General features: G+C 40.4%; 1 protein-coding gene across 1 annotated transcript in view; it reads right to left on the bottom strand.

Annotated features, from left to right (window-relative positions):
- Positions 1 to 22,536, bottom strand: part of PLXNC1 (plexin C1) — a 69,848-nt gene that overhangs the window by 10,253 nt on the left and 37,059 nt on the right. The window contains exons 15-24 of the mRNA XM_066319276.1: positions 21,640 to 21,739; positions 20,504 to 20,605; positions 20,048 to 20,151; positions 16,224 to 16,265; positions 15,610 to 15,734; positions 14,864 to 15,062; positions 13,346 to 13,492; positions 6,086 to 6,263; positions 4,799 to 4,902; positions 585 to 639 (exon numbers count right to left, since the gene is read on the bottom strand). Coding sequence (XP_066175373.1) covers positions 585 to 639; positions 4,799 to 4,902; positions 6,086 to 6,263; positions 13,346 to 13,492; positions 14,864 to 15,062; positions 15,610 to 15,734; positions 16,224 to 16,265; positions 20,048 to 20,151; positions 20,504 to 20,605; positions 21,640 to 21,739 — 1,156 coding nt within the window. The remainder of the gene's footprint in view (positions 1 to 584; positions 640 to 4,798; positions 4,903 to 6,085; positions 6,264 to 13,345; positions 13,493 to 14,863; positions 15,063 to 15,609; positions 15,735 to 16,223; positions 16,266 to 20,047; positions 20,152 to 20,503; positions 20,606 to 21,639; positions 21,740 to 22,536) is intronic.

Genomic DNA, 22,536 nt, shown 5'->3' with positions numbered 1-22,536 from the left:
CACATGTTAGGAGTGTGTTTCATCACAGGGACTACAGAAGGGTCTCCCCTCATCAACCAGCTGGGTGGGAGCAACCTGCATCACAGAGCTAGGTGAGATGAACTGGCCCCCTGTAAGCACCCTTCATCTCCTGCTGTTGAGACAGCCAAGTCAAAGCTTTCAGAGGAACACAGCCAAGAGAACATGAAAACTTACCAAACAGTGGAGTTTTTATTATTCATGTCTCTGGACAGTACAGCACTATGTCTGTGATGCACAGTCCTGGGCACCAGGGACAGAGAGGCCAGACATATTCCCTTCTCTTTGTCACCTACGATTTCCTGTCCTGCTTTCCTGCCTATAAGCCTGTATCTCTAAGAAATCATTTGCTGAGGACTGTAAACCCTTCTGTCGTTATTTTCTCCTTTTAGACCCACTGGGCCTGCCAGAGGCCCAGAGCCAGGGCTCTTCATTTGGCTCAACTATATCAAAGTACCAATTTCTCCGACCTCCTATTGACCAAGATACAATCTGTCACAGCTCAGCTCTCCGCATTCCCAACCATTCTGCACAGAAGTTTAGATAGGTTGCAGTCCCTTTGTTACCTGATCGGGTATTTGCCTTCTTTTTGAAGACTTTAATGGTTGCTCCATTTGAAATCTGAAAGAAAAAACAAACATCATCCTGAAACAAAATTCACAAAAGCCTCAGTTTCACTTCCTCTGTTCCTCAGCCTGTGGCAGTGCAGGACAGCCCAGCTCACTTTGTTCTCACCAGTGTGCATGGCCTTCAGCAGGCAGCCAGGGCTGGGCTTTCAGGCACGGGCAGTGGCTGAGCTTTGTCAGCATTACCCAGCCAGGTGGGAAGGCACCTACTCCAGTGCACCAGCCTTGAAGACCTTTCCCTTCCTTCATTTTCTCTGGTTCAGCCCATATGTGGGCATTTTCATTCTCATGTACTGCTCTGTGCTGTTTCTTGCATCCATTTTTCTACAGATTGCTCAGGTTAAATTCTCTGCACCCAGTGCAATCAGATCTTACAGGAAGGTGAGGCAGAGAGGTGCACACAAAGGTGAATCCTCTTCTGGTCCCTTCTCTCTCAGCTCAGTCTGTTCTACCTATATCCTGTGGAGGGGCCATTTTGAGGGTTTAGCCTGGTGTTCCCAAGAACTATTTTCAAACTGAGCAAAATATTTATACACCATAAGATCAAGATCCATATCTTACCATCCTGGGATTTCTAGGAAAAATCTACCTCCTCCTTCCCTGAATTTATAGTGTTGCCAGGATGTTACACATTATCTTTAAAACAAACTGGCAAGCGTTGCTTTCATTGTCAAAGAGTAACTAAAAAATGGCTCCCACTGAGAACTACACCACTGCTCTGCTATCAAATGTTGAGTCTTGCCAAGTGCTAGTGTACTTGCCTCTATAATTACAAAAACAACCGGCCAGTTCTAGGAAGGGATCTCTGCCAAAATAATTTAAGTGTTTTTTAAACCTTGGCAGCCAGCCTGGTGTGAGAAACCAGTTTAAACATAAAGATACTCTATCAAAAGCTGTGTCTTGTGCCAAAAAAATCTGCACTTACATTTGCTCCTGGAAAGTAAATGCAATCTATTTTATGATTTTTTTTGCAGAGATTCCATCTATCATACAGACTTTCAGAACTATTTTAGACAGCACAGACCACTTGAAAACCACACTACAAATAGAAATATGCTCTAAGGCTGGCTTATGAGGGGATACAAACACCCAGACAGTCCTCCTACTTGGCCCCAAAGGCAGATAAACAGGACCAGTGCTACCCAGCAGCTTAACCCCTCCTGGAGCAATGTGAGCAACATGTTGCCTCCATTCTCTCCCCAAGAAGTAGGAGGGCAGTGTTGACTTCTGTCCTGAGGGAGATGGGCAGAGCGCAGAGGGAGAACTGTGCTTCTCTCCAGAATCAGAGGCATTGCTGCAGAGCAGCCATGCCAAAGCCTGCACTCTAGGTTTTATTTTTGGGACAAAATTATGCTTTTAGCAGCGAGTAGGCTATACTTCCCCTTCTATATCACTACTGCAGCAGCCATACTTGCCGTTATTTTGTGTGTGACCCAATTTTAAAAAATACATACCAAAACCATTAAAAAAATCCTTTCTTTTTGTATTTTGCTGTCTAAATAATTTTTTGTGTTGGGCTGCTCCCATGGACACCTCAAAATATCTTTGCTTTGTCAGGTGCATTATTGAGAGGGACAAGCAGAGAAAAGAGAGATCTCTTCCAATCCAGACAACATGAAATACAGTTACTTCACGAAACAGAAGATACGGTAGTGTAGCTCTATGCCTCTTGTTTCCCAGGCTTCCTGTCCTCACTGTAATCCAGTCCCTGTCAGTGAGCTCCCAGGATCACATTCAGTTTTGCTCTATGGGCCTCCCTCTGCCTGCTCCTGGAACGTGTGATACTCATATCAGTTGAGAAACTAAAGATCTGTGACTGGGCAGCAGATCTGAAAGTGACTGTCTAGCTCTCTTCTTGTGTGGGGAATAGGATGTCAAGATAATCAGCAACTTTCTTGTCATGGCTTATGGTTATTCTCATGGAACTGATAGTACAGACCTCATAAATAAACATACCGATAAGCCTCCTAGGAGCAAAAAAAAATTAGAGCAAAAGTAGCACACAGGCCAGAGGCATAAGAGAGTCTAGCAGTATAGTGTTTTTTATTTCTCTTCACAAACACTACACAAAAATGCAAATGTAGCCTTCTTGCATATTTCAAAAATCAGTGTAAAAACTAAGTCTACTTTTTCAAGATCGATTGGTGACTATGGGACCTTCACAACACAACCCTCATGCTCCAGTGTCTTTGATGGTATTTCCCAGCTTTGAACAGCTGGTTACTTTCTAGCATTTAAGGCTGGCAAACAAAAAAGAAAAATTCAGGCTTGTCACAAAACTTGAGGCATTGTTGAAATATAAGTTGGAATTTCTCAGGCAATGTTACTGTCCTCATACAGTGTATGCAATATTTCTTTTTCTTGCTTTCTAGACACTCCTACTTTTTTTTTTCATCAATATGCATACAAGAAAATAAACTAGATATGCTAATGGCTAATACTTGCCACTATGCCACTGCCTAAAATGCCACTGAGCTTTTGCCTAAAATGTACATGATTTTGTCAGTGCCAGAAAATCTGAACTAAAATACCAAAGAGACATGCAGTACAATTTCCATAAGGCAGCTGCTAAGCTATAATTAGTGTAGTTACAGCTTTGCAAAAACAACAGAGCCTCCTACCTAACTTGCATCTGCAAGAAACCCTCGTCTGCAGAAACCTCAGACAGAACAAGGGCTGGGACAAAGATACTCAGGGATGACAGTGAAGCAGACTTATTTGCCATGAGGTCTGACATGCATAAGCCACAGCATGCCATGAGCTCCAGAGGTACAAAGGCTGCTGGGAAAAGCAGGGAGCACCTGCAATAGCTACCTATGGTAAAGAGGGCAGGTACTGCTGCATTAGGCAGAAGTTCAAACACCTAATCTAATTCAAATCTACACTGACCTTTGCTGCACAGGCACAAACTAGACACTACAATGTCCTAATTTGTACAAAATCTCTGCAAGTGGAGTGGAGGAGGTCACATATTCATCTATAGACAAGATTCAAGATTGGCACAAGAAAAGCCACTGGCTGGGGACTCAGGACATCTGGGTTCTTCACTGCTGACCCCTGTGAGGTAAGGAGAGCAACAAATGCCTACAGAAATCTTAAGCTTGCTTCAGATCTAAGCAGCCGTGTCCTCTGTCCAGGATACAAAGTCCTGCTAGGAATCCTTGTTTCTCTATGGATGGCTCAGTACTTGCTCATGCAGACAGCAACATGTTCCATGTTGGCTCAGGTTCCTCAGCCTCATACTGTGCTGCACAGCACAGACCTACGGCAGCAAAACTTCCAAATAAATAAAAATCTATGAACATGGTAAGAGCCAGACTTTCAAAGATCTGTAAAAGCACTCAGCATGATAATGTCCATTTCCACAATCCATCTGTAAGCATCACATGTGAACTTCCATATCACCTGAGGCCAGTCATCTGCTACACATTTTCCTCCAACATCTCACTCTCTATTTTGACTGGTGTCACTGAAAACTCCTTAGTGAAGTAATGCTGCTTGCTATACTTTCACAGTGTGCTACACCCACGAGGGCTCTGCCACCACTTGGAGTTTTGTATGTTGTTGCAATGATGGACAGATTATTGCAGTATTGCAAACTACTGCTTTACAGGTGCAGCTGGAAGCAGAGGGGAAGACTTATGGTACAAGTGGCAACAGCAGATGGAAGCAGAAACAGAGAGAGAGAAAGGCAAGGAGACTGACACAGGAGTTATCAAGAAAAGAGGAAGAAAAGCCATGAATCCTTTTTATTCTGACTCACAATGAGATTTCAGAAGTATCAATACTGCCTGTTCAGATAATCAAAATATGAGATGAGACGAAGTAAACAGTTGCTCACGGTGCAACAAAAACTCAACAGCAGAGACTCAAAAGACCCAAGGCAATGTTCACAGCTGGAAATCAGATTCTGTTTTAAATGAAATTCTTGACAGAAGTAACAGTTTACATGGTATATTTGAACCAAGCAACCCTGCAACAAGGAAACCTCTGAAAAGTAACAGAAAACATGACTCATTGGCAAGAACGTTGTGTGCCACACAATTCTTTCCTTCTGTTGATGATGTTCATCTATGATTTCAAGCTGTGCAGATCACATTTGAGAGCTGTGGAGAAACATCTCCTCAACTCATTGGTCTGGCTTCTGTGCTTACCTCGTAATGACCAATGGTATTTAGCTTCCTTATCCCATCCTCCATCACCTCTGAGGAGCCATCAATATCTAACAATTCTCTTTGCTGCTCCTCCGACACAAGTTCTGCAGTATGACAGCAACAGAAAACAATTACACCCCAACGGCATTCTCACTGTACAGATATTTGTGAAGAAAAACAACACCTAACTGTTTTTGGACCAGTGACTCTCAGCTGAGCTGCTTCTCTCTATCCTTGTGCTAGGTCACATGAAAGTGGTTTTGCACTCCCACACTTCTCATTCCCTTTCTGGGGTGACAGCTTGGGTGGCTTCCCTTTCAGCAGGTTTTGGTGCTTCTCTTTGTGTTGGTCAAGGCAGAGTTTTTGGAGGTGCTTTCATCTAATCACTATTTTGCTGCACAAGTGTGCTCTTCTGTTAAGGTTACACTGAGACTAGAAGAAAGGTTCCACAAGCCACTTCTAAGAGATCACTAAAATGAGCTGTACAAGACTGACACAATACTTGTGAAGGGTGGTCAGGCCCTTGTAAAGGATATGGACCTCAAGACATCAGATATGAAAGTAAATTATGAGCACTTGCCAACACAGAGTGAGAAGGTGAGGAAGTATTGACGTCTTAGGGAGCAAGTCCAGGAGGAGACAAATGCTAACAATATCAGGTTTGTTAGGTTTCCCACTAGGGTATGTGGGAAGTGGTATGGTAGTCGTAGCTATGGATCTCAGGCTCTTGAAAACCCAACAAGGAAAAGTTTGACTTATCTACTGGAACAGCCTTATTAACATCTGTAGATATTGTAGGTGATTTTGTGAGTCACAGGCAAACTATTAAATAAACCTAATCTGACTATAAGTAAGATTTATTGCCTGATCAAGGGCAATGTAGGTCTGTAGGAAGGAAGGAAGGGAGCAAGGGGGAATAGTAGATAGAGACTAAAATATTTGATAATCATGACATGTCATCCACTGACAAAATGTAACAACTGGCTGTACTTAAGTGGATGGGCCAGCCACCTTACTTACCCTAGAAAAAGAATAGAGAAATTATATATGCATAATAAATAACATCTGTTTGTTAATTGCAATGCTGAAGTCCTTGCAGAAATGAAGCACATATAGTTCAAACTGGTAACACAAATGATCTAGGTTTTGCCTCAAAATTCTTCACAAAAGCTATGTTCTGCATGAACTCTGAAAAGAATCAAAGCCAAAGGTAGACTTTCCTAATAAAAAAACTCCACAAGTAACCAGTAAACTTCACGAAAACAAAACACAGGGACATTCTCTTACCAAGACCAATTTCATCCAGCTGAAGACCATAGAGAAAGCCATTCTTATTAAAGAAAGCCTGAAGGCTCTTCTCCTTGGCTTGGCCTATGGTGTCACAGTCGAGAACATTAACTTGAATAGTTTGACAGACATCTCCACTCTCGTTTTCTGGGATTTTTTCAAAGATTATGTTCACCGTCTGGGGAAAAAAACCACATGTTATTCTGACTTACAGGGAACACCTGGCATAGGAAACCTACAAACTCCTGACAGATTTTCAGTACCCGAGAGAGGTTTTCAGCACATTTATTATTAAAGTTGTTTCAAATAAAGATTATTTGAAGGAATTACACAAAGAAGCATTTAGAATTCTTCTGGTTCAAAAATTGAAAAATCGATACATATAACTATATATTTCCACGAGTGTATTTTGTCTTCTGCTTTTGTGCAAATTCATTTCAGTAAATTACCAAAAAACAACAAGAGACAAGGAAGAATTACAATACATGTTCCAGAAAATGCAGACCTTTTACGTAAAATGAATGCCTTAACAGCAAAAGTGTAAGCAAAGAGATCTGATAAGGTTGCTGAGTAAGCAGTGACAGTAAATGTGATTGATTCTCAGTGGATAGAAAGCAGTGTTAAAATGCATATTTACACCAGCAGATTATGCTGAGTGTCTTATATCACACAGAAAATACACCTCCCCTGGAGGTGTCAGCATCTGTCTGTGTACAGCCCTGTCTCTGGAGGCAGCACAGACAGGGCTGCCAGAGAAGCAGTGAAAAGAGAGAGCATGTTGCAGCAGATAGAATCCAAAGCAGCACAGATCTGCACAGAAAAGTGCATTGTGTTCTATTAGTTGTTACTCCAGGTCAAACACCCATGTCTGGTTACAGCAACCCTGCCCTTTAGCTCACAGCTAACTCTTGGCTGGGACACAACTCCTCTGCTAAGCTGCACATGAGCTGTGTAGTGGCTGGAGGGCGGTGTCAGTGACACCGAGCAACCATCTCCAGGGAATGGGTTTTTTTTGTCAGGTCATATTCCTGATCAGGTCAGGCAGATTAACTGCTACAAGGCAGGAAATAAGGGGTGAGCACAGAATTACTAAGGCCAAGCAATAACATCAAAGATTTCCAGCGCCACAGCAGTGAAATCACTGTTCAGCTACATGGATACAGATGTTCTGCTGGAGATGTCTTGGGACAGAATTCAAAAAAGTGTTTTAGGCACTGGCACTTGACTGCAAGTGGCACAAGAAAATAAATGTACTCAAACCATTCTGGTGGCTGAACAATTCTGGTATAACATTTATCTTATGACTGAAATGAGAGGGCTGCAGGTGTGACTGTGAAGGACTGAGCATTAAAACAGGAAGCAAGTAAACCATTTTTTTCCTCTGCTGTCATGTGAAAGAAAGAACTTCTCTTCAGGTTGTTGCAGGGACAACTTCTCTATCTTCTTAGAAAAATGGGTAGTTATTAATAGTTGTAGAATAGTATTTTCTGCTTATTACCCAGCAAGAGTGGAAATTACATGTTGTTGGTGAAAAAAAGTAGTCCAATGCAACAACTTTACTCTCTCTACAGAAGCAAAGGGAGTATTAAAAACAGGGTTGCAAAACTATGAAAATCATGATTTAAGACAAACTAGGATGTAACTGAAGTAACAACTTAATCAGGACACTGAGATGTTGAATTGTGAGGAAAATGAGTCCATGGAAAGGACAGACAGAATGATAGACAAGGATATGTGGGAACTGCAGAAGGAGAAGCAGACTGGAGACCATGCCTCAGGTTGGGATTTCATGCAGAAAATTAGTAAAAAATATATTGGCAATGAGGGAGTCGTGCTTGGTTAGGCCACAGACCAACTGAACAGACAGCAGTTCTGTCCTTGACTCTGACTGCCCTGAGGTCATGGTCTTGTAGGATTAAAATGTGGACAGGGACTAACTGTATTTTGTCCTTGGAAAAGTAATTTTAATCAGTCTTTGCCCTTTCTAGTCTCTGAACTGAACTTTCTGAAGTAGCTCCTTGCACTTTAACTGATGTTGATTTGGCTTTACACCCTTGGAAGAATTCCTTCCTTCAGATGATCCTTTCCTTCTAACATTATTCCTACACTGCAATATTCATGTTCCTGCTCCTGCTTCATTTTCCACTCCTTCAGACCATCAAGAGGAATTGTCTATTTCTCTTCCTCCTTTCCTTTTCAGCACATACTCTCACACAGGCTGCACAGGAATGTGCAGCCTCTTTAGTCATTAGCACATGAGAGCCCTCCCATTCCCGCTCCACACTGTGGGATGACAGGACTGTAAAAAGAGTAGTCATCCTTCATGTAGGTGGAATACAAGTCATGTATGGACTCCTTAAGTGAAAGCATCCACAGTGTGAGGATAATAGGAAAGTTTTATAACTCAAAGAAGCGGTCAGATGGGAAGGAATAGTTAAACACGTAAAAGTCTCTAAGCCATGAGAGCCAGATGGTTTTGCTGATATGATTTCCTGCAGAAGTTAATCTTAAGTGATGAAGCAATCAATGGCAAGCTAGGAAGGCCAATTATTATTAAATTGTCCCTCCGCAGCTGAAGTTTTCATAAATCAGATTCAACCTGTCTGACAGCACAATCCCTGGCTTTAGAAACCATTAATCAGAAGCTGACAGTCACAATCACTATATCACTATATTTAGACACATAGTGTAGAACTAGAAAAAGAAACAGAAGTTATTGTAAAATTATGAAAGCCCTTTTATGATCAGCTCTGGGGGTCAGAAAATATATGAGAAATCACAGGAGGACGTGAAAATCACAAGATATATCATCAAGCCTTTTTCTATGCTCTTTCACTTTGCAGAGGAAACAAAAACACCATTAACTTAGGGAAAGATTTGTGAGCAAAATTATAGGACCTGGTTCAAGCTAATTATATCTAGAGATGAGACTTCATGCACTAGAAATTATGACAGCAAGACAAATCACAGCACTCTTCAGAAAAGCTTTAACATAGGTTTCAAGAATTGCTAAAGGCTACTTAAGGAGAAGGTGGCACCTACAATTACTTGTACAGAAACTAGCTTGGAACCTAGCTACAAGACAGGAACTAACTTTAAAAGAAGTATTTTCACCCATGCAGTCACAGAAATAATGACATGTGAAGACAGTGTTTGCAGATGGTTTGTCAGATTTGTAGTTTCCTTGAAAATTAATTTCACACGATGAATTATTTAGCAGAGCTATTAATAACCATAGCAGATAATAAATGAGATGTGGTTTAACAAAGCAATGCAATAATATAATATTTTCTTAGAAATAAAGAACAATAATCTGGACTATTCATGGACTCTTATTCATTACCCTATGCATCAGCTATGCATCTGAACAAATCATAATTTCCATTTATCAGACAGATGGAAAAAAACCTAAAAAAATCCCCTTTTGATCAATGAAAGTTAGGCAACTTATGTAAAGAGTCAGTACCAGGATGCACCACATAACAAAACTGCCTTAAAATACTCCAGTCTCCCAGGCTATGAAATACAACCAACAGGAAAAATCTGATTGATTGCACGATCCTTCTGCAGCAGCCAGAACAGTCACCTGTGAAGAGGTTATAGAACAATTATAGAAGAGCTAGCCAATTGGCACAGAAAATGGTGCAGGAGTTAAATTCAGGCTAAATGGGGACTACACAAAGGATGGGTTGTACTGTCAGTGTTGCAGTATATGACACTCAATCTGTCTCTAATCCAGAGGACTTTCCTGTAGCCAACATCTGCACTGCTCACTTTGTAGTGAGGGTTTCTGTGTTCTTTTCTGCTGACAAAAATCCCCATATGTCACATGCTTTTAATAGCTTCCTTATCTCTCACAAAGTGTGACTAATAATATCACAACGATGATGTCTTATTAGGAAATTAGTTTCCTTGTCTCTGCTTTATTCCCTTACTGCCCACCCACTTTTTTTTAACACCTCTCTATTAACTCATAAAACAGTTGAACACTTGAACCAACCTTCCACTATGTGGCTTTGCTTCACCTTTAATTAAAGGCCGTTGGCTGAACAGGTGAATTAGATCATTTCTTCCCAACTAAAAATGCAAACCCATTTCAGCAAAGCATTCAACAGCCCAAATGCCTTTTTAAAATAAGCAGTGACTACTCAAAGGAATGCCAGAGCACCAAGTCTGCACAAGAAGTCCCGTCCCCGTCCCCCGTCCCCCCCCGCCCGGTTTCCCACAGGAGATACACCACGGAGAACATCTCCCATTCCAGGCTGGCATTTTCTATTCAAAATCAAACTCTTCAGTGAAATGCTAACACTCAGCTGTGGAGTGCACTTCTTCATCAGTCATTGAGCAAATTATCTGCCGAGGGGTGCAGCTGCTTGTCTGCCTGTGAGAAAGCAGTCTTGCTTCCTCAGCCTGAGAAAAGGATCTATGACACATCCAAGTCTCTTTCAAGGCAGCTTTATTTCTCAGTACTCAAATATAAGCACAGCATTAAAGAGCACAGCTTCTCAGCCCATACTTGACCAATGATTTTAGAAGCATCTTTCCTTCAAATCCTCCACTTGAGTATGTACTTCAGCAGCCTATCTCTGTTCAATGCCTCACCCTTTCCAGCAGAGAGGGTTAAAAGTAGGGCATTGGGTGATACAAGGTCAGTGGCCTTTTTAAAAAGGCATGGGGCCCTGCCAGGGAACAGCTCTAATGTAATTCAAACACTAGATGTTTCTAGGTTCTCTTTTTTTCCTGGTTACAAATGACTTGAATTTTAAAAAAACTCCCCTGATCTGTGGAGCTCACCCTGATTTTTAGGAGCCTGTCTGTATCCTGCTTTTACTGTTTTGGAACTGAACTCCCAATCCTGAAAGGAGAGATTCTCATGCAGAGCACCTACACCCTTTTTTGTACCCTGTTACTGATTTGAGAATTGAACTCCCTACCAGATATATCTCTGTATCTTAAAGTGCCTACACACCTTTAAAAAGTCTGGACACCAAATGTCTGCAGATTTGCTTCACCATCTCTGTATCACCCTCATTTTGGCTGTATTTTTATGCTTTGCTCCAGAGAGGTAGATTTTAATGTACTGCTATTGTAAAGCAGTACATTAAAAGTACAGGAAAGGGACAAACCAAAACATGAACAAAATACTGCAAGACTCAGAATCTAACTGCAGTGAGCAACAGTACAAATGCACTTGAAAACTCAGATCAGAATTTATTCCATTTAGAAAACAAAACCTGTAAACCTTTAGGCAAAAAAGTTCTTCCACAGTAAAGAGGAAACACTTTATTCCCAGTCTGTAAGCTCACAGGTCCTGCATGTCAATGCAGTGCATCTGAAGTGGCATTAGTGAGAGAAGAAAACTGACTACTTTCTCTTTAGCCTCCTGTTTAATGATATTTTTGAAGGGGAAATGTGCACAGCTGGCTTGCTTCCCCAGCTCAGAAAGCTTCATCACTCCACCTAAGTCTCTTTCACAGCACAGTTTTAGCATCCAGTGTAAATCTCAGATAAACCAGCAAACAAAACTGTTTCCCAGTCCAGCCAGAACTACAGTCTTTGAACTTAATCTCTGCAATTTTATTGTAGGATTCCTCTCTCCTTTTGTGATGGTTTTAAAGGGAACATTCAGCACTTCTCAACTAAGCCCAAGGAATGCTGCACCTAAATGGGGAAAGCTGATCTATATTAACCCTATAGCTGTATCATTATCTCCTATTCAAAAGCAGGAATACAAAGTACAAAGGCAGGAAACAAGGTTCAAGAAGGGCTGTGGGCTCTCATTTCCTCATACATCTGTTGACAGTGTTCCCCAGTGATAGCAAGTCCTTCACACCACTTACCTTTTCTCCTCTTCACTGCGGTCTGACCACAGGACCCTATCAGTGACTGCACACATAGAAGTAGCTCTAGAAAAAGTATTTAAGGTTCTTCAGCAATTTCAGAGTCAGCTATCCCCCACAAGGGGCTCTCAATTTGAATGTGTGCTATAAATAAGAGAAGTCAATTAATTCCACAGGACCAGATGCTTCTGTGCAGTCTACTAGTAACAAGCACATTAAGCTTGCTTGAAAACTGTTGCTCTGCATCACTACTGCGTTTTGCATCCTATGGATACATATAGCAATATATTTAAATTTACTCTGAATCTAAATACATGCCAGAATGCGCCACACAAACAAGGAAACCAAAGATCTTGGATTATGTATTCGATTTTTAGTCACAAACTTCCTTTCCAAATGCATACTCTGGTAACTTAGTTTGATGTACCTCCAACACCAGCTTTGTAAGAAGATGATTTGCCTTTATTAGTTTGAAGCTTTCAGTAGAAAATGACAATTCAGAAATGATTCACAGAAATGTTGCCATTTCAGTGAGTTTCCTATGTGGCCGAGTAAGATAAGTCCAATCATACTGATAAGACTGCTGACCAGACAAATTTTCAATAGTCATGTAGTCTACTCCAGTGTATGGCATCTTACCACCTCCAAGTTCTTGCTTCAAAACAGAACACAGGCAGATCTGGAAACTTCAGCCCTACCAGAAACTTAGCAGGTGGGTTCTGAAAAGGACTGAATCTCCTCCAAAGCCACCAACACTTGAATTGTCCTGGCCACAGCCATTGCTGCCTGCCAATTTCTGCTCCCAAGGTGTGAAGCCCACTGTTCAGCAGCACTTCTCACGCTCCTTATTATGTAAGCTAAAATCTATGGTAAAGTTCAGAAGCTTAGCTAGACTTCCCAGATATATGTTTTTAACCAAGCAACTAAGTAAAATCAACCACGATGTAATCTTGCTAATTTGAAGCTGATTTGGTGCTAATAATATGGAAACCCACAGCAAAACATTGCCTGAAGATTAGCCACAAGTAAACACAACAGAAAAATAAAACCTCTGCAATCCATTCTTTCATTCATTCGTAAAGTGTAGTTTAGTTTAAATTCTAAGCATGTTTATATTTTTGTAGTATACTTTAAAATAAGAAGGATTTTTTAATACCCTGAGACTTCATTAAACCTACTCTCTGGTGATTAATGCATGCTGTGAAGTGAGGACTAAGTGCTATTTGTGAAATGTATATCAGTGAAACACCAGCTAGGTAAACTCTTAGCATGTTTGGAAACTTTGTCAGCAATAACAGTTTTACTATCTGGGTACTTAACCACTACCTCAGTGTCTTAAGAGCCTTATTTTAGTTTTTTAGAAACAGGGAAAGCATTACAGCTGTCCATGCCTGGAGGGAACACAAGCTGACAAACATACCACTGTTTTGAATTCAGACACTTGCCACAGCAGCCAGTCTTCGTTAAGAGTGTACAGGGCTTTGCAAGTTATTGCATCAACAGGCCCTTTGTTTATCCTCTGATTGAGGGTTGTCACCAGCAAATAGAAAGGTTCACCAATTGTCTCCTAGGACAGGAAAAAAATGCAAGAAACATTTATTTTTGTAATCATTCAATGAGCATGAATAAGTAGAAAAAAACCAAGTGAAACAAATGGCGTTATTTCCTTTTAAGTAACTCATTATCTTGCAATTAGAAAAGAAAATCCCTTCAAGCAGATTTATCTAGTTATTTGTTTAACCTCCATCTTTTGCTTTTCAGTGTGAAAGTCTCATGCAAATAGCGAGGGACATCTGGAGTGAGTGGCAAGACAGCTCACAGCCCCTTGCTGTGCACAAGCACACTACAGACAAGCTGCTCCTACTCCACCTGGCAGACACTTCCTAGCTCCACCAAAGAGTGGGTGGGGGGTGAGACATGCACATGTTCACATGCATACTTCAGCTACTTCTTCCATTTTCAGTCTTGAGAAAACAAGCTAAGAACTAGTTTCTTTTTGAATTGGTGTCTCCCACTTTTCCTCTCTGAAAAGCTGGTAGGACTTACTCTGGTGTATCAGCAAAAGAAGAAATGAAACTGGGGCTTTGCCCTCCTGCCTAAACCCCAGGGCTCGGGAAAGCACCTGAGAAAGGAAGGATGTATCTCTATTTTCACGTGACACCATTCCTGCAGCCCAGCTAAGGCATCTCACTAGCACAGCGCTGTAAAAATGTCTGGTGTATTGAGAACATATTTCTGACAGTTCCTTGGCACTCCCCTCAGTTCCAGGAAACTGCTGTAAGCTGCTGAGCCTCAAACAATTCTGCTGTTGTATTAATGCAAGCACTGATGACAGTGATACCAACAGTGTGATAGCATCACACTGATAAGAGAGACAGGAAGAGTAACCAAGCACTGAAACTAAGAACGAAGTGCTATCAAGTTACTAAAATAAACAAACATTAAAATGAAACTAAAAGCTTATTTTGTTTTCATTTGAAGTAATTTAGGTCTTGAAATCTGCAATACTGCTTGGAGGTTGAAAAGTTTGGAAAGAAGTTTAGTTTTCCAAAGGATGGTTTTTCTTAAATCTCCATTTCTTGGTAGTGTTCCAGCTACTTGCATAGATGGGTACAACTGCATTTTAACAGGTGTATCAGTCTTTTAATACAATCATAATACATCTCATGGCCTGAAATGTCTGGTATGAGAAAAGGATATGCTGGAATTATAAAGTTACCCAAATCTTGGCCAAATATACGACACAATCATTGCTTGGAGATGTGCTCTTTTCCTGCATTCCACTCATGACAGCCAGCTAACTAGAAGAGCACACACTCATAATGTTAAATACTAGATTGAATGCTTTAAATTGATCCCTCTCACAGGTCCTATGGAAAAAAAAATCAATTAAAGAAATTCTCTGCATATCTTATATAGTGAAAAGACGTACACATACCCGGAGAAATCCAGAAAGGCAGACAGACATCCAGTTTGTCAGCAATTTTTCTACCACAGATTCGGTTCGTCTGAGCAGGAGCTTAGGCTGCACATTGCTTGATTGCTCCATCAAGTCCCTTGTCAACACTTCCAAAATATGGGTGAGATAAACTAGCTTAGTTTGTAATGCAATAGTCAAGAAGGATGCAAACAAGCACCTGTGAGGGGGGAAAAAAAGAATACTATAATTCTGGAATTTCTCTTCCCAGTCATCTTTAATAAATGAAACACATTACAGTGCAGTTCTTATCCTGAATTCTCCCTCCTCAGGCACATAAACTGTCCACTGTTCTCTACCAAAAATATTAAAAATGCAAGTCCATCTGCTCTTGTGATTATTTTTTAAACACAGAACGTGTGCCTCTAAATTTAATTTTGCAGAACAACACCTGCTTCAGTGACAGAACTTTTCTAAACTGCAGAACTGTTGATCTAACTGCAGGAAATGTTTACAGTTTTGAACTGAGCTTTCCTGCTCCTTTGCCTCTTTGTTTATATGTACAAACATTTTAATTTCTCTTTAATTACTTGTTTTAATGGCAATGTTTTTTCTTCCTCAGTGTGTGCAGATGGAGAAGGAAAAATTCTCCAGAGTACTGCAAGCTTGTTCTGCAAAAAGTAGAAAATACATTTGTGTGCTACAACCCATGTTGTTTTTTCTGCTAATTCTTTTTCTTGAAGATGATAAGCATAATCATACCATACCTGTCTTTCACAGAGAAATTTTTCTGCTTTTCAAGGGTGTGAATGAGAGTAACAAGAAAGTTCTTGTTACAAATTAAAGCATGCAACATGTTGAAGCTTTCATCCTTGCTCGTTTGGTCTCTGCTCTGGAATAGTTAAACAAAAATCAGCAAATTGTAGTTTGGGTATAATGGATTCTTAATGCTCAGAAAAAATGGGAAGAAACATATGGGAGAAGATCCTGGCCTCAATCAAATCAATGGGAATTTTGCAATTTTTAAGGGCATTTATTCATTTCTACCAAAAATGCATTTGTGTTTGTGTACAACACAGAATATACTATGTGCAGACCATACATTTTCTGCCCTAACACAAAGCAAGGCCAGTAGTTAAGTTTGCCCATCATTTCCCATGATGAGATTCTGTTTTATATAAGTAAGTCAGATACACATTGGATAACAGCATCTTACACTTCAAATTCCTCTTACATGTAAATCCATGTAACCATCCTCATAGAGAAAAGGGAACATACTGAAAATGCAAGCTGACATGTTCTAGGACAACACTGAGAGAAGGGATATAATCACTCCCGAAAAAAAAAATTAATTAAGGCATGTAACACTACACCAGCTTACCTGTGGCATTTCTTCACTGAAGATGGATGCAAAGCCACCTGACTAAAATATAAGGGGATATTTATCATTCATAAGTATACCAACAGTTTCTAACACATGTATGTGTAACATGCCAAGCATGTTCCTGATACTACTTGAAATAAAACAATGGAAATGCCGACTTCTAGAGCAGATACAGTAGAAAAACTCTACACAGTAATTTCTGCAAAGGTGCTGCCAAAGCCCACTGGAGAGTAAACTCTCAGCAGACGACCTGGTATCACCTTCAGTGTGCTGTGTGTGCTACTTGATGCTGCTGAGTTGCACTAGCAAGGCAGTCAACAATGCTCCCCAGGATGAGCTGTGTGTCACTGTCATCTGCAAATGTGCTGGTGTGCAAGGGGTGCTGCAGGCTGCATCCTTCCTGGGTGGCAGCGATAGCCTTTGGTATACAGGGCTGCTGGTAACGAAAAGCCACACTTGAGCTCATCTGCTTCCATTCATTTCAAGGCACTCTATGAATATTCCCTAATGAACTCTCCAGGAGGTCCATGCTGGCAGTCTCCACTGAGGCACAGGTGCCACCACACATCCAGTCCTAGCAAAAGCTCTCACACAAAAGGAAGCCCTCAGTTCTCAAACACCTTGTCAACGTCTCTTGAGCAACGGATCTATACTATTTACTATCATCTGCTTTATCTCTCATGCTGGCAGCCCCTAGTTTCCTTACAGAATCACAGAATGGTTTGGGTTATAAGGGAACTTAACAATCATCTAGTTCCAACCCTGCTGCCATGGGTAGGGCTACCTTCCACTGGACCAGGCTACTTAATTCTCTGTCCAATCTAGCACTGAACATTTCCAGGGATGGGGCACCTACAACTACTCTGGACAACCTGTTCTGGAGTCTCATCACCTTCATAATAAGAAATTTCTTTCTTATGTCAAATTTAATTTTATCCTCTTTCAGTTTAAAACCAGTAACTCTTGTCCTGTCACTACTGTCTTGGTAAAAAGTCTGTCTTCATCTTTCTTAAAAGCCCTATTTTAACTGAAAAGCTGCCTTTTTTTCTGAAGGCTGAACAATCATGGCCGGCTCAGACATTCTTCATAGAAGAGGTGTTCCAACCTTCTGAGCATTTTCATCACCCTGCTCTGGACCTGCTCTAACAAGTCCATGTTGTGCTGGAGAACCTCAGAGCTGGATGCAGTGCTCCAGGTGGGGGTCTCACAGGGGCAGAGAGGAAGAATCACCTCCCTCAGCCTGCTGGCTATGTTTCTTTTTGATGCAGCCCAGGGTACGACTGACTTTGGACTGTGAGCACACACTGGCATCTCACATTTAGTTTTTCATCTACATAACTGATTGTTCATCCCTCCTTTTCCTCATTCCTCCAGTTGTATTCTACCCTGCCAAACTCTTCTTCCTCTTCCTCCACTGGCGATTCCCATTTCTCCAGAACTTCTTCAGTAACCCTAATACCAACTACCAGTAAAACACACACACACACGCGCACACATGCAGAGTGAAAGAACCATAACTACATTAAAGGTTAAAAATGTCTGTGAACAAGGAACAAGCATTAGAGCATTGAACCAAACAATGTGTGAAATTGAGGGAAAATGGAAATAATAAGACAAATTTAACAACCAAAGCAAAAATCAGGCTTAGCATCAATAACATTTTAAGATTAGATAAAATATCCATTGAACACCTACATGCATTAAAAGCTGTTACACCAGATTAAATATAGAGAACTGAAGCAGTGGGAAGCAAGACGCTCGAAACAAAGATGGGGTCCATAATTCTTAATTTTAGGTATTTGAGTCTCTCTTTAAGCAACTTGTCCATCCTAAGGGAGATGTCTCAGACAAATGGGATGAATTGCTTTCCTGAGCTGTCCATCTCTGCACTGACTACAGAAGATGCTCAGTGAACAGCTTAAATTTCCATGCTTAAACAGCTTAGATTAGATGAGACAAAGCCCATCAATCACACCGGAGGGCACAAAGAGTGCAGTATGGACATCATTCAAACACATGTGGTTACTGAAGGAAGTGGTGGCTTGTCACTTTGACCCTTCTGTCAACCCTTCTGACACACTCAGTTGCAATATATACCCTACTGGCTTTTCTGTTCATCTATAGTATTTGTTCAGTGGAGCACTGCTTTTCTGCCACATTCACACAGCACAAGGCATGTTTGGACACTCCTGCAATGCAAACAATAAGTACTTAGCAGAAAAAATTGGTATACAATCATGTTAAGTAACTTTCCTGACACTGTATGTTTGTAGAGAGCTAACAGTAGCATGTGTACCTTTGTGGGATAAGTATTTCAAACTGAGACAAAATCCAACTCAAATAATTTCCAGGATGTGCAGTGGCATGAGACTCACCAAGGCAAAACAGGAGCTCCTCCCATTTTACTGTACAGAATGCAGCAGAGTGGCAAACTTTATGCCTTTTTATCTTAACTTTTTATTTGCATAGAGCATTTCCACTGAGTCAGCTTCTACAGACTATTACTGTTTTGACAAGGGAAAGTACAGGAAAAGGTATATTCTTAAGAATAAAACTGCATTTTTAATGCCAATATGCCTGGCAACCAAACAAACAGAAAGGAAAGAGATGCAGGAAGTAAAGTTTCATTTGCACTTTCTTCAAATCACCCAGTAACCCTCTAAATATTAGGGTGGGGGCATAACAGTACCGGCAGAGATATTCCCAGCGTCCTTTGGTGTGAGAACTGGACTCAAATTACACAAGGATTTTGCATATATAATTGCCAAACATTCTGCCTTAGTGTCTGGTATTTGGTGCTGTTAAAAAACCAAAGACCCTGATTCTGCACTATCACATGTATTTAATTTTATCACAATGAGCTTTTCCCAGGATGACAAACAGTGGTAAAGTGAAGCAGCGTGCAGACAAGAGTGCAAGACTCGGCTGCAGCAGTGATGAGCAGTACATGAAGCCTGGTAGGTAATTCACATGCACAGCAGTTACGCCCTAAACTAAGCAAGTTTCTACCTTACTGGTGTCTGCCACACGGGAAAGTATCACCAGCTGAGATCACAGCTTCTGCCAACTGGATAAATGCTTGTAAGCACTGGTTAACATCACAATATAATATTGAAAGTTGTGGCAAAGACACTTATCAGCATCATAATGTGCCTCACATGCAGAAAAATATTAGTAAGAGAAGTAAAACATTCAAGAGAATATCTCTTTGGTCATCTGATGCAGTGGCACAATTTGCTTCAATGAACACTGAAAATCTCTGCCTCTAAACTGGAAAACACTCAAGTACTTATGTAATTTCTAAGCATTTGAGGTGCACTCCTTTGAATCAACATCTTACCATTTCTGTCAGCACCTTGGTGTAGAAAGTCAGCACCATCTTAGAGCCAATTCTTCATCCCAGAAGTCTAATTAGGAAGTGTCATGATGTTAGCTAGCATGTTAGCTAGCCTGACTGTTACTTTAATTAGCTATAGCTTTGGAAGTGAAAGCATGGGAACAAAAAAAGCAATGGATAAATTATAGCTTAGTTAAGATGGCCTGAAAGGCAAGCAGCTCAGTGAGGCTGAACAAAAAGAAATGGATTCACACACAACCCTTGAAAATTCAAGAAAATTGCTTTATCTACAGCAGAAAGGCTTGGCTAAATACAGAGATATACAGCTTTAGGTGGTCTTTGGTAATTCTTGATTTAAGAAAAGTCTCTTGTGAAAACAAAGTGCAATTACTGTGTAGTATTTTCTTTAGTTATTTCATCTAAAGCTCCTCAATTTTTTTACTGTTAGTCAGGGCTGACAACTGAAAGACTTGTCAATATTTACCTCTGGAAAGAAAGTTCTAAGAGCGAAGTGTTTGTAGTCAAGGAAGGGAACCGTTCCAAAACTATCCACCACATCTAATTCATCCATCTGCAGCTCAGCAAATCCTGAAAAAGCATTCCCCATCCCCACCCAAAGAGTTAGTTTAGTTGACACAAAATCAGCTTCACAATTATAACTTGGCCCCAGCAGATATTCCTTAAAAAACAGTTTTCAGGGAAGACGGGTTGTTTTTAAGCTGTAGCTCTTATGAGCTGGAAAGCAGCAATCTACTTTTTTGTTGAAGGAAATACTACATGCAATCCTATTAGCTCAGTGCTATCTGCTACTGCAGTGCATACAATATTAAATAGGAACTCCAATGCAACACAAAAACATTCTAACAGCTACAAAATGAAAATGTTTATATAATGTGAGCCTCTTGACAGTTTCAGTTCAGAAAATACGCTGTAGACCTACCCTCACGTATTTCCTTACGAATCTCATATTCCAGCAGTTCAAGTTGCTGACTCTGTTTACGAGTTAACTCTTTGGATTTGTATCTAGTAACTATGAATGCCGCTAAAAGGGAAGAAAAAGAGACTCTGAGTACAGAAATCACAGAACAGAAAACTCCTATACAAGACATACTTTATCATCAAGAAACAAAAAAAATTCATGTACATTTGCACAATTAGTGTTTTATTGTTGTCCCTGTGCTAGTACCCTGGAGCCCTAGTTATCTGGATCTATATACCCCAATGTTTAGTGAAAATCATTCCTTTTAACAAGGTCTTGAATTGTCAATCCAACTTCATTTGAAAGTGCAGCACACCTCGCTATATACAGCCCTGCACAGTGAGACAGACTCTAACAACCACTTTTACTAATAGCAACCTACTTAAGGTAGCACTGAATAAACAGAAAAACCAGTTATTTTGAATAGAAAATCCACTTACAAATAGTTAACTTTTCTAAAGCTTATTTAAAGGGAATAAATGCATGACATATGGTTCCTCTTTAAAATGAACTTTTTAAAAAAGGAACCAACCAAATGAACAAACCCCAATACTTATTAAAATAAATAGAAATTTGTCTAATATATAACCAGGTAAAAACACTCAGAAAAAAAAAAAAAAAAGGAGCACCAAGAAGATAAGGAGATAACTATTTACCTCCTTCAGTTTAGTAATGACCCAAAAATTCATGAATGATCCAAATGAGACTGAGCAGAAACACCACAAACACTGCCTGAGGATAAGCAGTTTGTTAGGGAACATGTGCCCCAGGGACAGGAGGGTAGCTGAGCTCTGACAGCTGGAAGGGACCAAGTTGTGACACAAGGATGTCAGTTCTGTGGCTTGCTTCATGAAGTGAAAGTGAGTAATCCCAGCAGAAGAGACAGAAATACTGTCTTGTAATGTGCTTGTGACGTGCTGCAGTCTGACAATTTGGATTCACTACCAGAACAGAGTTAACTTTGTCCATCTTATTTGGAACAGAGTAAAATCACCAGACTGTTTGTGACAGTTCCAGACATGTGAGTATGTGTAGTGTTTGTGTCATGATCATACCCTTCAGCAAATCAAAAGCTGATAATACATTATTGTACTTACCTATAATGACACCCACCACAATAGGTAACAAAATAAGAACATATAAATATATGTGTGATGATGTTGGTTTGACTTCATGCTCAAAATTTCCTAGTTTGACCTGAAGAAAAGCAATGGCTATGTTAACAGAGGACAGGCATTATATCAGTACTTAAAATGAGATTTAACGTAATTAAAAAAAAGTATTTAAGGCGCATAAGGACAATGGTAGATTACTGGGAAGACAGTAGAAGTTCAGTAAAATGCATATAAACCAGCATTACCTTAATTTTCACTGTGTTTGAAGTTTAAGCAGGGTAACAGAGCAATGATGGAAAACTTTGGAGGTCCTTATTTACCACCCAATTTTGTCATGCTCTTGCTGCAAACTAGAGCCCTCAAATGAAAGGCAAGATCTAGCTTCCAGCTGGCCAAGTGGCTCATGCACTCAGAGCTGCTGCTAAACATTTTGGCATTTTGAAACAAGGAAGGCACGTGTTTGCCCTCACAGTGTCACTCTGCTGAGCAGAAAAGTAAGACTCACAATAAAAATGAAGGAAGTGTAATTTTTCATAGAAATTGGGCTTACGGCCTTCTTCCCTATTTAGGAAGTTTCAACCTCTTTATGTAGGATGCTGTTCCTGAAGGTCGTTAAGAAAAAATGCAACATACGATCCATGCACAACATGTAACGAGCATGTTACAATACATGTACAATATCCCCCAACAGCCGGCTTGTCAAAGGCACGACAGGCATTAATTCTTAGGGATACATGAAAGGGCTGAAGTCTGCTAAATGCCAAACTGAGGCATTCACCACTGATAATTATGGCAGAAGAAATTTCACAAAAGAGGATCAGAAAAATGACTGCAAAAGCACATAAATAAAGGATAGCTAAAACTATAAACAGGCTGGAC

This window comes from Sylvia atricapilla, chromosome 5, assembly GCF_009819655.1.
Source record: "Sylvia atricapilla isolate bSylAtr1 chromosome 5, bSylAtr1.pri, whole genome shotgun sequence".
Lineage (NCBI taxonomy): Eukaryota > Metazoa > Chordata > Aves > Passeriformes > Sylviidae > Sylvia > Sylvia atricapilla.
This window is presented reverse-complemented; position numbering and strand designations above follow the sequence as displayed.